The sequence below is a fragment of the Pelophylax lessonae genome (assembly GCF_965119305.1).
Source record: "Pelophylax lessonae genome assembly, chromosome: 2".
Taxonomy (NCBI): domain Eukaryota; kingdom Metazoa; phylum Chordata; class Amphibia; order Anura; family Ranidae; genus Pelophylax; species Pelophylax lessonae.
The window spans coordinates 186,751,833-186,768,866 of NC_138769.1; the positions used below are offsets into that span (position 1 = coordinate 186,751,833).

Below are 17,034 nucleotides of genomic sequence, written 5' to 3' on the forward strand. Positions count from 1 at the left end.
GGTTGCTTTACTGCTTTAAGTCCTGGAGAGCTTGCAGTCTACATCATATCAAAACTTCATGAGCATGTTAGGCCATCTATTCAAAAGTTTAAGTTGATCTGGGAACACAATAATGATGCAAAGCACACTAGCAAAAACACCAAGGAAAAGCTCAAAAAGAAGAAAAAGAGAGCTATCGATTGCCAAAGACTGTCAAAGCCCTGATTTGATTCCCATTGAAATGTTTTAGGGGGATTTTAAAACAGGAACTTTTTGCAACAAAAGATGTTTACGTCATACTAACATAAAGTGAATAAAAAATTACATGACATAAATCAAAGTCCCACAATTTGCCAATAAAACATCTGTGTTCTCCTTCGTAAGCACAATCCTGCCGGTGAATACACATCACCACAGTGTCATCAAAGAGCTTACAGGAGGCAAATAACCCTCCAGAAGATTAAAACTGTTGCAAACCTCTGCACTTTTTTTTTCCTACCCGCAAGACAAAGGAATATTGTGCTAGTATGCATCGCATTTTACCCACGGTGACGTCAGAGGGCGGCGCATGTTCATGGGAGCCGATGGCCACTGCGGCACAGGGCTCTGAAGGAACGGCACGGGTAGCCAAAACTTCAGAGAGCATGCGCCAGTGATGTCACTGGCTGCATGTGCAGTAAATATCTCCTAAACTGTGCAACTTTAGAAACTAATTACACTACCTATACTGAAGTCTTATTATAGGCTTACCTATAGGTTAAATTTAAAGATGAAAGTTTACTTCCTCTTTAAATGGAAATATGCAGCTTAGTCAGGGGCGTAACTACAGGGGTTGCAGGGGTTGCAATTGCAACCGGGCCCCATTCTCCAGGGGGTCTGTGTGGCTCCCCTGTACACTTGGATAAGGAGGGGCGGCGGGGGCAGCATGTAGAGAAATCACTGTCCTCCTTTTTCCTCTTGCAACCACAGGAGGAAAATGGAGGAGATTGGTTCCTCTGTATGCTGCCCCCCGCCACTCCTCCTATCCAGTTCACTTGTGTTCTGATGTCTCTGGGCCCCTGTGTGCTCTCCTGCCCCCCCCCCCCCCTTCTGTGCTCCCTTCCCTCTCCTGCTGGCTGCTACAGGGGATGTGTCACATTAGAGAACCAGGAAGTGGTCGGTAAATATGTAATTTACCAGCTCCTTCCTTTTCTGAATGGACAGAGTCATAGTCAGTGACATTGTAAAAAAATAAAATAATAAAACAATATTTTATTAAATTAAAATACCAAAAAATAAAAACTACTGACACCAGTGGGTGAACTCCCAGGATCACAAAGGTCACACTTGCAACCAGGCCCTGGCATTCCACCACCGTGATGGCCCCAAAATGGCAGGAAGGGGGCCCACTGCAGAACTTATGAAAGGGTCCTGCTGCAGGACCGTAATAAAGGGTATAAAGAATAAAGGGCCCCAGGATCGGCTGGAAGAGCCCCAGGCTAGAAGGGAAGGGCCCCGGCCAGGGGTCCAGGGGGCCCTTCATGGTTTCTTGCACCGGGGCCCTGAAGGTTCTAGTTACACCTCGGAGCTTAGTAACACAAGTATGCCCTCCTCCAGGTTTTGTCACAGACTCCTCCAACTTTACATGTACCCAACTCTTCCAAGGATTGATTTATATGAAAAGTAACCAAAATACTCCAATAGTGTATATCAGTTAAAACTATTTTAATATATAGGATTAAAACACTCACATGTGCCAACGTACTACAGCACTAATAATTACAGAGATTCCGAATCCCAATAAGTAGTAAATGCCGTACATGGTGACATCTCATCTGGCTCCACCCTAGTGTTAATAAGCTACAAAATATATTTATTTTTAATGATGCATAGAGTGGTGAAGGAGCAGAACCCCTGTCAAGTTTGTATTGCTGCCTGTGTCCCTGCTGGGGAGATTTACCCTCTCGACCACTGTCCCTGCAACTGAAAGTGAAGAGAATCCAAAATGTTGATGTGTAACCAGAATAGGAATAAAGAGAACATATGCCCATTGGGAACACTGATGACAACTGTCTAAGAGGGTATTTTCCCCACTTTGGAGAGAAATTCTCTCCCCTTCTGTTGTGTCTGCAGGGTGGAAAGTGAAGGTCTCCCAAATAGGCCACAGGTGGCTAAAAAAAAAAAAAAAAAAACTAACAGGGGTTCTGACCATTCTCTACTCCATCAAAAAAGTACCTTGGTTACGTTTAAATGATGTTAATATAACATTTTACTGATTTATAACAACTAGAGCAAGGACAATTGAGCAAAAATAAAAATCCCCCCCTTTAGTAATGACTATGTTTTCTAGCTTTACTTTCCCAGTTTAATCTGTTTTCTAACGTTGTTTTTACTCTGTTTTTCATGAATCATGTGTGTTTATCAAAAGTCGCGATCTAAAGAGGCTCAGATGTATCAGTAGTACCGCTAATGCATTTGCAAATCATTTTTAAAAGAAAAGCTATACAAAATAAATGCAAATAAATAAATTTCAAAATATAAAATGATTAAAATGTTTATTTATGACTTACCCAGCCAGCTAAACCTTATGGTCCACTAAACAGTATTACTAATACAGCTAGTGCTCCTTTGGCTGCTATGCTTTCATGCTAGCGAGTTCATACAAATGCATACCTTTCTCATTCAGGGTGTCTTGTTGTATTTGTCTCACCGCTTCATTGCCATCAGCTTCATTGTTTCCTGCTGTAATGGATGAACTGAATGTTTATTTACTGAATTGCAATGAAATAGTCACAACTGTTGCACAGTTCTATGTAATGCTTTAAATAAATGTAATTCCTGATGTGTGTTATGGACATAATATTGTCTGTTCAAGGATCTGTATGAAAAGTTCTTTTCTCTCCCAGTCATGTATTGCTTTGGTAGTTTGAATAATGGGTAAGAGTACAGGAACGGAGTTTTTTTGAATGTCTAGTTGTAAACATCAGTTCATGCTCCCTCTAGAGCAGTGGTTCTCATCACTGACCATCACTATGACCCACTGCTGGACTGCATCCTCCACCCTTCTGGGCTTCCAGCCAGATGCAGATACTCTAACCTCCCACGGTGTATTCCAACTCTCATAGTGCCCACTAACCTCCCATACTGTCTCACAGTGCCCCTCAGCCTAACACAGTGCCCCCAGATCTGTCCAGAGCCCTCAGCACCCACAGTGCCACCCAGTTTCCTGCAGTGCCCCCTAGCTTGCTGCATAGCCTCAAGTTTTCCTAAAGACCCCAAATTCAAACGGTATCCTAAAGCCCCAGCAGGGCCCTACAGTCTCCCACAGTGCCTCTGCAAAGTCCCCAACATCCTGGAGAGACCTCACCCCCTACAGTTTCCCCCAGCTCCCTCAAGAAACCTTGTCCACTACAGAGTGCCTCAACTCCCTCCAAAACCCCCATCCCCTCACTGTGACCCCTAGCTCCATCTAGAGTCCTCCTGCATTTCAATACATACTTTGTATTCCATATTTTGATTATATGAGTATCATTTATTTTATTTATTTTTTAATATTGGGGCATGATCCCAATAAAGTTGAGAACCACTGCTCTAAAGCCTTGGTGTGTAGCCTGTGGCACCTCAGTGCTAAAGGGGATGTAAGCAGTGCAAATGTGGGGGCACTAACCTGTTAGAAGGCTATACTGGCAGTGATCTTTAGGCTCCATGCACACAGGGCGTCATAAAAACGTGCTCCAAAGCTGTTTACATAACGCCGGGAAACAGCAGCTGTAAAAACGTGCTTTCAGTAGCTTTTTCTACTAGCGTTATTGCACGTTTGGCCACAGTAGCTGTTAGCAGCGTTTTTTTCTGCCTCCATTCAAAATCAATGGTTCCCTATGGGAGCCTATTGATTTGAATGGAAGTCACACCGCAGGTCGGATCAGGGTGATCCGACTTGCGGTGCGACCTGCACTGTGAGAATCTTGAGGGGGAACTCCACGCCAAAATGGGGAAAAAAACAGCGTGGGGTTCCCCCCCAGGTTCCAAACCAGGCCCTTCGGATCTGGTATGGAATTTGAGGGTAGCCCCGCGCCGAAAAAACGGCGTGGGGTCCCCCCCAAAATCCATACCAGACCCTTATTCGAGCATGCAGTCCGGCATGCCAGGAAAGGGGAGGGGACGAGCGAGCGGCCCCACCCCCCCTGGATCATACCAGGCCACACGCCCTCAACATGGGGGGGGTGTGGGTGCTTTGGGGCAGGGGGGGCTCTGCACCCCGCACCTCAAAGCACCTTGCCCCCATGTTGATGAGGACAAGGGCCTCATCCCCACAACCCTGGCCGGTGGTTGTGGGGGTCTGCGGGCAGGGGGCTCATCGGAATCTGGAAGCCCCCTTTAACAAGGGGGCCCCCGATCCCGGACCCCCTCCCTATGTGAATGGGTATGGGGTACACTGTACCCCTACTCATTCACCCCATAAAATGCAGTGTATGGAAATAACGACAGGAGACGTTTTGGAAAATTTATTAAAAATCTTCATCCGGCTCTTGTCCTCTCCGGGGGTCTTCTCCTCTCCGAGGGTCTTCTGCTCTTTTGCTGTCCGCCCTTCTTGTCTTCTCCTCTCCGGGGTCTTCTGCTGTCTTCTGCTCTTTTGCTGTCCGCCCTTCTTGTCGTCTCCTCTCCGGGGTCTTCTGCTGTCTTCTGCTCTTTTGCTGTCCACCCTTCTTGTCTTCTCCTCTCCGGGGGTCTTCTGCTGTCTTCTCCTCTCCGGGGGTCTTCTGCTGTCCGCCCTTCTGCTGTCCAATCTTCTTGTCTTCTCCTCTCCGGTCTTCTGCTCTTTTGCTGTCGGCTGTCGGCTGTCCTTCTTCCTCCGGTCCTCCTCCTCCGACGTCTTCAGCGATTATGCCGGCCTCTGGTCTCTGCAGCTTATTATATAGCCATTAGGGGCGTGGTCGCCAGATGACGTCATCGGGAGACCACGCCCCCTTGTGTCACAGATGACGTCATCTGTGACACAAGGGGGCGTGGTCTCCCGATGACGTCATCTGGCGACCACGCCCCTAATGGCTATATAATAAGCTGCAGAGACCAGAGGCCGGCATAATCGCTGAAGACGTCGGAGGAGGAGGACCGGAGGAAGAAGGACAGCCGACAGCAAAAGAGCAGAAGACCGGAGAGGAGAAGACAAGAAGATTGGACAGCAGAAGGGCGGACAGCAGAAGACCCCCGGAGAGGAGAAGACAGCAGAAGACCCCCGGAGAGGAGAAGACAAGAAGGGCGGACAGCAAAAGAACAGAAGACAGCAGAAGACCCCGGAGAGGAGAAGACAAGAAGGGCGGACAGCAAAAGAGCAGAAGACCCTCGGAGAGGAGAAGACCCCCGGAGAGGACAAGAGCCGGATGAAGATTTTTAATAAATTTTCCAAAACGTCTCCTGTCGTTATTTCCATACACTTCATTTTATGGGGTGAATGAGTAGGGGTACAGTGTACCCCATACCCATTCACATAGGGAGGGGGTCCGGGATCGGGGGCCCCCTTGTTAAAGGGGGCTTCCAGATTCCGATGAGCCCCCTGCCCGCAGACCCCCACAACCACCGGCCAGGGTTGTGGGGATGAGGCCCTTGTCCTCATCAACATGGGGGCAAGGTGCTTTGAGGTGCGGGGTGCAGAGCCCCCCCTGCCCCAAAGCACCCACACCCCCCCCATGTTGAGGGCGTGTGGCCTGGTATGATCCAGGGGGGGTGGGGCCGCTCGCTCGTCCCCTCCCCTTTCCTGGCATGCCAGACTGCATGCTCGGATAAGGGTCTGGTATGGATTTTGGGGGGGACCCCACGCCGTTATTTCGGCGCGGGGCTACCCTCAAATTCCATACCAGATCCGAAGGGCCTGGTTTGGAACCTGGGGGGGAACCCCACGCCGTTTTTTTCCCCATTTTGGCGTGAAGTTCCCCCTCAAGATTCTCACAGTGCAGGTCGCACCGCAAGTCGGATCACCCTGATCCAACCTGCGGTGTGACTTCCATTCAAATCAATAGGCTCCCATAGGGAACCATTGATTTTGAATGGAAGAAAAAAAACGTATAACGTGGCTTAACGCACGTTAAGCAACGTTATGGAGCCTTATGGAGCCTTTAGCAGCGTCAGACGTTTTTTGCAGCTTGACGCTGGAGCTCCTGAACCCACAGTTCCTGGGTTTTTTTTGGAGCTGTAAAACGCCTATGCCACTTGGAGCTCCTAAAAGCTCTATGTGTGCATGAGGCCATAGAATAACATGGATGGGCGTTCTGCAGCTGCAAAAAAAAACGTCTGACGCTGCTAACAGCAGCTGTAAAAACGTCCAGTGTGCATGAGGCCTTAGCAGTCACGTCAAAAAGTGTTTTTAAACCAAAAAACAAAAATGTAACATATAACAGCTTAGCAATCCTTAGATGTGCTGAAGCCATTTGTTTTCTTTCTTAGGCCTTTTTGTTCCTTTATTTTCACCTGGTGATCCAGCCAGTAACATACTTCCTGTCTTAGGCCCCTTTCATACACGCGGACCGTTCAGATCCGCCTGTCCGTTTTTTTGGAGACATGTCCGCTGACATCCGACCCGATCCGATCCGTCTAATATGGATGGATGGAAACTCTATTTTCCATCCGTCCAGCGGATCGGATAGCATCGGATGAGAACAGACCGACAGTCCGTTCCCATCCGATTTCCCCCATAGAGATGCATGGGGAACTGACAGCTGTGTCTCCGCACACAGCACAGAGACACAGCTGTCCTCCTGCTGCTCAGCGGGGGATCGGCGGCTCGATCCCCCGCTGAGAAAAACGGACTCCGTCCAACTAACGGAGTGTGTGAAAGGAGCCTTAGGATGACTGCATTCTGGAGGAAGTAGTAAAGCAGACACCTTTGAACAGCAGCATTGTCAGTCTGGTGAGAGGGTAGTTGTAGACTAGCAGATTTAGATGGACTTGACTAACAAATTGAAGCTAATCTCTAGCTAATACTTTTTAAGCAGTTCCAGCAAATTATTTTATTTTCTTTTGGGATAAAATGTATACATAAATCAATAAAAACTAAGAAAGCACTCCTGTCAGTGGTAAATGGTTTGTCTCTAACTGCTATTTTGTCCGAACAGCGTGGCCTGTCAAGGACGTTAAAGAATATCAAAGTTACTGGCAGGATCACCAGGTGCAGATAAAGTTAGAAAAAAGAAAACAAATGCACTCACAACATCTAAGAAATGGTGAGGTGCAATATAATATGTTCTTGTTTTTGGGTTTATTACTGCATTAACATGTTCTTCTTAGTCTTTTGCAGCCATCTCCAACCACATTTGTAACATGTTCCCATCTCCAATCACACCAGTATCCACAGTCTCTATCGTTCTCATCAATACACAAACAGAGAAAAATGATGGCTGAAAAAAAGACCAAGTCGTCCATCGAGTCTGCCCATTTTTTGTTTTTTATAAATGTTTTGTATTTATTTATTTTTTGTTAACTTTTTTTGTATTAGGCTCCTTTCACACGGCCGCTCCGTGTGAAAGGTCCGCTGCGGGACTTTTTTTTTTTTTTCCACGGAGCGGATGACATTTCTGTCATCTGCTCCGTGTGTCCGCATATCATCCCATCCGTTTGCGGATGATATGCGAACATAATGTAAGTATATGGCCCTGCGGATGTCAGCGGATGACACCGCTGACATCCGATTTTCCTTCCTTTCCGTTTTTTACACGGAAGGAAAAATGGGGTTCTGTTCCATTCGTAAAAACGGAACAGAACTGAAAGGAGGAAAATCAGGTGTCAGCGGATGGTATTCCGCTGACACCCGCAGTGCCATTCACTTACATTATGTCCGCAAATCATCCGCAAACGGATGGGATGATTTGCGGACACACGGAGCGGCCGTGTGAAAGGACCCTTACTGTTTGTCCCTTGCATGCTTGAAAAAACTTACTGTTAACTGACTCACCACCTCAGTCTATTTTAATTATCAACTACCCTTTCAGTAAAATAACACTTTAAATGTAGCACCCTCTAGTGTGTGCTAGAAGTAGTGTAAGAGCCGGTTCACACTACTCCGACTTGGGACACGACTTGTGTGCCCTCAAGTCGCCCCAAGTCTCTTGTCATCACAAATTCAATGTAAATGAATGAGAGCTGTCTTAATATGCACTACTGAAGTCGCTCCGACTTCAGAAAAGGTTCCTGTACTACTTCAAGGCGACCTCTATCCGACTTGTGCACATAGACTTCAATGGGAGTCGCTCCTAAGTCGGATCCTTATCTAATTTCAAGCGACTTGTTATCAGACTTTCCAGGAAGAAGAAAAAGATTAGCCAGGCATTCCCCACAGACAAAGTCGCCTATCATTTAAGTCTCTTCAAAGTAGTGCACAAGTCTCTTCCAAGTCTCTTCCAAGTCTCTAAACAAGTCTCTTCAAAGTCACGCTAAAAATTCGCTCCTTCATGGGGCGACTTTCTGGTCGCGGTAGTGTGAACCGGCTCTTATTGTAGTTGTTCGTGTAGGAAAACTTTTGCTTGGCTGGGGGCCAAGCTTGGGCTGTAAATCTGGGTCAGGTTTCAGAGACTCAGGGGCTGGATGACTCATCAGGCAACGTCCCCTGGCCTGGATTTAGTAGAAACTTCCAGAGCTGGAGGGTGGGAGAAAGGAGGGGCTGCAATGCATATTTATGAGGTCCTCGACCATTCCCCAGCGAAAAGGGGCTGGAAAGGGGCAGGCCATAAAATGAATCATGCCAGCAGGGGGAGTCGGGTGGAAGATGGAGTACTAAGGGGGCTGTCAGTGTCCCTTGTCGGTGTCCCCTAGACTGGGGGGGAGGGTGACCTTGGGTCAGAGCTCGGGTGTGGGAGGGTCCCTTCTTCAACACATAGGAGGAGGCTTTGCTGGAGGCATGGGAGCAAGAAGAGGACAGCAGGAGCCGGTCAGCATGTCTGGGTGATCTCCTGAGAGTCAGCCGGGTGGGCTGGTGACTGTCAATCTGGAGGACTGTGGGTAGAAGATAGCTTAGAGGGCTAGTGAAAGGGGCAGCTGGAGACAGGTGGGTTGGTTGTGCTTGAAGAGGTGGTGCTAGGATCAGTAGCCACAGGAGTGATGCAAGCTGGACAATGATGTTCTGCTACACAACTAAGGGGCCTCAGGTTCCTGCCTTTAAAGGGCCATTGCTTCACCTGACTGATTGACTGTTGGGTGAATCACAGTGTTTCAGCTGGGTTCTGTAAGGAAGGTAGTTTTAGAGAAAGAAGAGCTGTATATAGAGACTGTATAAAGGAAGAGTTGTCCCTGAAGTTTGTTCTGAAGTCAAGTAGGCATCCCGTAATCTCCCATCCCTAACCAAGTTATTAACCCTTAAAAAAAACAACAAGGTCACGGACTGTTCTATGACTCAAGTGTGCCTGTGAAGATTTGGTGTGCCTGACTGTGCAGGGTAGGGGATGCCAGTTTGCTTGCGACTCCTTAGAGGATGCGCTACATAAGGTTAGTTTTAAACTTTCCTCCAGTTAAAAGTATATTATATACTGTACACTGAATATATGTCCTTTGGTGATGCCAGATATGAACCCATCTGTCTAGTAATTCGGCCACTAACTACTGCTCTAGAGACCTGGTTCCAATTAAGGAAGATGTCTGTGACGTCTGTTGACAAGGGAGATAGGCCTTTAATATCTATCATGTGTAAATAATACAGTCCAACAATTAAATGTTTAGTTACATTACAAAAAAAGAAGAAAAAAAAAAGCGTCACTTCTATTTTGTGATTTGCCCTGTTTTTTTTTTTTAATGAAACAGTATGAAAGCAAATAAAACAAGCAAGAATGAAAAACATTAAAAAACAGCTTTGGGTGAAGGGGTAGTGTTTAAAAAAATAAAAAGTAAAAAATTGGGTTAACTAATTAGGTTAATAAGATTTGAAACAGAATGCAACGATCAATGGTTTACAAAAAAACACAGGTAACCTATATTTTCAGCAGTTTAAAACAATGAATAAGCAATGATAATCAGTCACAATGGGGAACTGCAATTTGAACATTGCCAGTTGCTTAAAAAAAATGCTAGGTATACCTTTTTAAGGGGTAATGTTCATCAATTTTTCAGTGGATTAAGTACTTCTTTACTCCTCATGACTACCCATGGCAAAGCAGGAACAAAATTAGGTCCAGTGTTATTCAGATGCAGTTTAACCTACCAGTATGTTTTTGGATTGTGATACAAAAGCACTTAGAAATAATTGAATGTATAACGTCACTCTGCAAGATTGCTCACCACTCAGCCACCATGCTGTCCAATACAAAGAACACAATTATAACTACAAGAAAAAGAACAAATAGAACAATGTAGCTTACCTATTATCACATGCATTCCATGTTTGGCTAAATGTTTTGCTGTATAATATCCTATTCCTCTTGAGCCTCCAGTTACAAAAGCAACTTTTCCATTGTGTCTTGGGAGATCTACAAGAAAAATAAATAAGGGAAAACATTTATAACCTATATACATAGAAAAGAAAGTCAATGAAAACATAGAAAAGAAAGTCAATGAAGAATTTTCCCATTGGACACTGTACCAGTTATGGCTTGCTAACAGACTTGCTGGGAACAAATACACAACAAGTATTTAAGAAAAGATTTAAATGCTGTTCAGCTCCAAAACCTAAACTGTTATTAATGTACTATATGTTTAAATTAGAAATCCACTCTTTCGAAATGTTTAACCATTACAGTTAAAAGGGCTTGACACCTAACTCTTTGGCAGGGTGAGTGGATTAGGAAAATATTAACCTCATGTACATGTACAGAGGCAAAGGGGGTGGGCTTGAACGCCAACATGTCCGGAAATCAGAGAATCAGAGAGAGTCCATACCCTTTTCAAAAAAAAGCTTTATTGAACAAAGTACACATTAGAAAAGGGTACAACAGTTGGATCATTCCGATCAACATTCTCGGTGATCCAATATTAACTACTTTAGTAACAAACCAGAAATACATAGTATCATAGAAACAATAACCGGAGAGGGGTTAAGATGTATGTAATGCACAAGTATTGAAGTGATCATTTTCAGCCAAGGAGGCTGCCATCTTCACCTCTGATGTTCAACTGCCATGATGCTGCACATATGATCAGTTTTGGTACCAGTTATTAACTCCATTAACCCTATTATTAGGAGATTTCCGAGAGTGGTGGTGACATTTAATATTTCATTATCGTACACACAGTCCATAGCATGCTCGCCGGCCTTACATTTGTAAGAGATTAATTGTATCTGATACAGTGGGGGCAATAATCCCTTCTTCCCTTGCAGATTTTGTAAGTTTGCCCACTTACAAAGAAATGAAGGATCTATATATTGTAGAGAGTCAGCCTGGGACAGGATGAAGAGAGGGTTAATTATAAAGGGCAAGTACTTCCCTTTCAGACCTGTTTATTAAGCACCTGGTCTGAAAGTATCAGTGGAGCTGTGTGTGGAGCTGTTTGCTAGGAGTGAATACCAGCACAATGAGAGGGAAGACCCACTGCTGTATGTGACCTGTACTGGGTAAGATAAGCCTTATAAGAGACTGTAGCTCTGGTTAGAGCTGTCTAAAAGTTGTTTTAAACCTGCTTGCTGTAAAGACTGTGCTTTACCTTTCTGTGGATTTATTTCAAGACAAACCTGTAGTTTTCCTGTTTGATTTGCCTTTTGCTGAATAAAAGCATATTTAATTTCACTGGACTGTCTCTGAGACGGCTGTTCACCCCTCTGATCCCGTACAGTATATACAGTACAGACCAAAAGTTTGGACACACCTTCTCATTCAAAGAGTTTTCTTTATTTTCATGACTATGAAAATTGTAGAGTCACACTTCAAGAGGTATTTACCTGAAATGTTTTTCACTTCACAGGTGTGCCCTGTGAGGTTTAATAAGTGTGATTTCTTGCCTTATAAATGGGGTTGGGACCATCAGTTGTGTTGCGCAGAAGTCAGGTGGATACACAGCTGATTGTCCTACTGAATAGACTGTTAGAATTTGTATTATGGCAAGAAAAAAGCAGCTAAGTACAGGAAAATGAGTGGCCATCATTACTTTAAGAAATGAAGGTCAGTCAGTCCGAAAAATTGGGAAAACTTTGAAAGTGTCCCCAAGTGCAGTCACAAAAACCATCAAGCGCTACAAAGAAACTGTCTCACAACTGCGGAGGATAAGTTCATCAGTCACCAGCCTCAGAAATCGCAGGTTAACAGCAGCTCAGATTAGAGACCAGGTCAATGGCACACGGAGTTCTAGCAGCAGACACATCTCTAGAATAAAAATATTGTAAGTTTGTGGCGCGCTTCAGAAGTGAAAATACAAATGCCTTATAAACTGATGTGAATCTGTATATAATCCTTAAATAAAACTGTGTTCTTTTTTAGCTGAAAAATAGTTGGTCACTTAAAATTATACTGTGATTACATATATTGCAAAATATAAATAAATAATTAAATAGTTCCAATATGCCTCTATATTGTGTTAATTATATATCAAAAAGTGCTGGGTGCTTGTGTTCCAATGAATAAAATAAATAAATATCCAATTGACTCAATATAAATATTTCTTCAAAATCAATCAAAAGTGCTATGTGCTTTCTTCAATTAAAAATTAATACAGTGCTGTGTTTCATAATGTCCATATACATGAATCCAAACGATAAGGTGCAATTCTATTCAATATCTTCAAAAGTGCTCTCATGCAAAGGAAAAGTGTTGTGACTTTCTGCCTCCACCAGGGGTCACATCTAGGTGCTCTGGACTCTCACCTTAATAAGGTGTATATTGCACCTATTATATACAACTTAGCCTCCGAATAGATAGTTGAGGGCTTTTTAATCGTTCCGATATCCTGTTCTGACCACGGGTGTTTCCTGTCTTGTCCGTATCTGGGGGGTTATACGCTTTCTGGCGTCCTTAACTCCTTATCGTACCTCGGGCTCAGTAAGCACAAAGGGGCATCATGGTGTAGTATATCAAACCAGTTTATTGTTAAAAAAATGAGCTGCACTTACATTTAGCAGGTATTTTGTACGCAAAGATTGTGCAAATACAGCGTTGGGAGCACTTCGCTCCGATCTCCAACGTCACTTCCGGTAGTCTGGCGGCTCCTCCTACGCGTTACGTCACGTCACGTGACTTCCTCAGGGAGTGGCCTATACTGGATGTGACGTTTATTTATATCAGTCGGGCCGGAAGTCTCATCGCGGCCATTTTGAGGGAACTTTTGATCGGAGTTCCGGCGGATATAATAACTCCGCCATATTGCTCGTATTGCCGAGTGTATTACTACTGATTTTTTCTCAATATTTACACCGGAAATGAGGTTGTGGATCGTATTTCCTGTTTAGACAATTACATGTACTGCGTACACCAACCAGTTTGTTATCTGCAAATGCATATTTACGAAACATACAGCGGAGATTATATACACAAGACGATATAAATAGTCATGATTAATATCTATTCCTGGATAAAATAGGTATATATTCCTAAACAGTGTGTGTATTCCGTCGATTCAATCTCTTCGCAAAAGGTTTTAATATATATACCCAGGGGGATGGGGAACATTATTAATTCTTTCCTAAAAAACAAAGACCTCTGACCTTTCATTGTTTTTAAGAATATTAAAGGTGTATTTTGAACTTGTACTTATTTTAAAAAATATGGGAGATATTCCTTCTTTAAAACTTTAAAACTTTAAAACTTTAAAAAACTAAAAATCACTAATAAAACAGTTTAAGTCTTTGTCTTCAAAAGATCTTTTCTCTGTGTGTTCTTTACTTCAATTATTTTATTTTCCATAAATTTCGGTTCATAGCCTTTATCCAAAAATCTTTGGGCTAGCGATTTAGCTTGCTCTTCGAAGTCTTTATCGCATGCGAAGCCGCGAAATGGGCCTTAAGGAAATATACAGGATTGATTTGTAAACAACGGAAATTCCTAATAAAATGTTTAGACTTTTGCCTAAAGAAAAATTATTTCTGGTACAACAGCACATATTATCACCAGAGTATCGGAGTCGCAATGGGCGCGAAGTTCGCGCCGAGTATAGCCAATATATTCATGGCTCAATGGGAAGAGGAGACGATTTACCAAAACAGACCACCAGAATTGATTTCATACAATAGATTCATAGATGATGGACTAATCTTCTGGAAGGGTACAAGAAACACACTTGAAGAATTCTTGGAGAAATTGAACAACAACGATAAAAACATAAAGTTAACATGGAACATCAGTGAAGAAGAAATAAATTACTTGGATCTTCATATCTCGCAAGACAATGGAAAAATCTCTACAAAAACCCACTTTAAGAGTACAGACCGCAATAGTTACCTCCCCATTACCAGTTGCCATCATAAAAACTGGCTATGGAATATCCCGAAGGGACAATTACTAAGGCTTAAACGCAATTGCACAGAGGATAAAGACTTCGAAGAGCAAGCTAAATCGCTAGCCCAAAGATTTTTGGATAAAGGCTATGAACCGAAATTTATGGAAAATAAAATAATTGAAGTAAAGAACACACAGAGAAAAGATCTTTTGAAGACAAAGAAAAAGGAAAATTCCTATACAGACAAAATTCCAATAATATTGAGCTATAATTCACAATATAAAGCAGTGGAAAAAATATTCAAAAGACACTGGCATGTATTAAAAATAGATAAACATCTGAGGAAACACATTCCAGAGAAACCACACTTCATATACAAAAGGGCACCAACACTGAAAAACAAGATAGTTAAAACCATCATAGAACCCCCAAAAAAAACATTTTCCTTTTTTACTGGAAAGGGATTTTACCCTTGCAAAAGATGTTTTGCATGTATAAAAACAAAACAACCAAAGCAGAAAATAATGGAGTTCTCATCTACCAGTAATGGAACAAAATTTAAAATCAGAGATTTCATCTGCTGCAATACAGAGGGGGCAGTTTATGCCTTACAGTGTAGTTGTGGACTACAATACATAGGTAGAACAAAACGTCTGCTAAGGATCCGCATTAAAGAACATGTGCAAAATATAATTAAAGGAAGTGATAAGCACACTGTATCAAGGCACTTTGCAAAATACCACCACAAAGACCCCTCTAAAATGATCTTTTGGGGGATAGCTCCCTACATAAGACATTGGAGAGGGAGTCATAAAGTTCGCACCTTAAGTCAACTTGAATCACAGTGGATTTTTAAAATGGATTCTTTTACACCTAATGGTCTTAACGTAGATTTTGACTTAAACTGTTTTATTAGTGATTTTTAGTTTTTTAAAGTTTTAAAGTTTTAAAGAAGGAATATCTCCCATATTTTTTAAAATAAGTACAAGTTCAAAATACACCTTTAATATTCTTAAAAACAATGAAAGGTCAGAGGTCTTTGTTTTTTAGGAAAGAATTAATAATGTTCCCCATCCCCCTGGGTATATATATTAAAACCTTTTGCGAAGAGATTGAATCGACGGAATACACACACTGTTTAGGAATATATACCTATTTTATCCAGGAATAGATATTAATCATGACTATTTATATCGTCTTGTGTATATAATCTCCGCTGTATGTTTCGTAAATATGCATTTGCAGATAACAAACTGGTTGGTGTACGCAGTACATGTAATTGTCTAAACAGGAAATACGATCCACAACCTCATTTCCGGTGTAAATATTGAGAAAAAATCAGTAGTAATACACTCGGCAATACGAGCAATATGGCGGAGTTATTATATCCGCCGGAACTCCGATCAAAAGTTCCCTCAAAATGGCCGCGATGAGACTTCCGGCCCGACTGATATAAATAAACGTCACATCCAGTATAGGCCACTCCCTGAGGAAGTCACGTGACGTGACGTAACGCGTAGGAGGAGCCGCCAGACTACCGGAAGTGACGTTGGAGATCGGAGCGAAGTGCTCCCAACGCTGTATTTGCACAATCTTTGCGTACAAAATACCTGCTAAATGTAAGTGCAGCTCATTTTTTTAACAATAAACTGGTTTGATATACTACACCATGATGCCCCTTTGTGCTTACTGAGCCCGAGGTACGATAAGGAGTTAAGGACGCCAGAAAGCGTATAACCCCCCAGATACGGACAAGACAGGAAACACCCGTGGTCAGAACAGGATATCGGAACGATTAAAAAGCCCTCAACTATCTATTCGGAGGCTAAGTTGTATATAATAGGCGCAATATACACCTTATTAAGGTGAGAGTCCAGAGCACCTAGATGTGACCCCTGGTGGAGGCAGAAAGTCACAACACTTTTCCTTTGCATGAGAGCACTTTTGAAGATATTGAATAGAATTGCACCTTATCGTTTGGATTCATGTATATGGACATTATGAAACACAGCACTGTATTAATTTTTAATTGAAGAAAGCACATAGCACTTTTGATTGATTTTGAAGAAATATTTATATTGAGTCAATTGGATATTTATTTATTTTATTCATTGGAACACAAGCACCCAGCACTTTTTGATATATAATTAACACAATATAGAGGCATATTGGAACTATTTAATTATTTATTTATATTTTGCAATATATGTAATCACGGTATAATTTTAAGTGACCAACTATTTTTCAGCTAAAAAAGAACACAGTTTTATTTAAGGATTATATACAGATTCACATCAGTTTATAAGGCATTTGTATTTTCACTTCTGAAGCGCGCCACAAACTTACAATATTTTTACCTGTATAAACTGGTTTCTGGTACCAGCGCCGTGGGGCTGCAGTAAGAAGGAAAATATACACCACCTCAGATAGCGCAGGAACCACTCATACATATTAGAACATCTCTAGAATAACTGTTAAGAGGAGACTGTGTGAATCAGGCCTTCATGGTAGAATTTCTGCTAGGAAACCACTGCTAAAGAAAGGCAACAAGCAGAAGAGACTTGTTTGGGCTAAAGAACACAAGGAATGGACATTAGACCAGTGGAAATCTGTGCTTTGGTCTGATGAGTCCAAATTTGAGATCTTTGGTTCCAACCACCGTGTCTTTGTGCGACGCAGAAAAGGTGAACGAATGGACTCTACATGCCTGGTTCCCACCGTGAAGCATGGAGGAGGAGG

At 42.8% G+C, this 17,034-nt stretch overlaps 1 protein-coding gene across 2 annotated transcripts in view; it reads right to left on the reverse strand.

The window, feature by feature from the left end:
* Positions 1 to 17,034, reverse strand: part of DHRSX (dehydrogenase/reductase X-linked) — a 766,480-nt gene that overhangs the window by 406,976 nt on the left and 342,470 nt on the right. For both annotated transcript variants that reach the window (XM_082244855.1, XM_082244854.1), the window contains exons 2-3: positions 10,296 to 10,403; positions 2,632 to 2,700 (exon numbers count right to left, since the gene is read on the reverse strand). In XM_082244855.1, coding sequence (XP_082100981.1) covers positions 2,632 to 2,700; positions 10,296 to 10,311 — 85 coding nt within the window. In that variant the 5' untranslated portion in view covers positions 10,312 to 10,403. The remainder of the gene's footprint in view (positions 1 to 2,631; positions 2,701 to 10,295; positions 10,404 to 17,034) is intronic.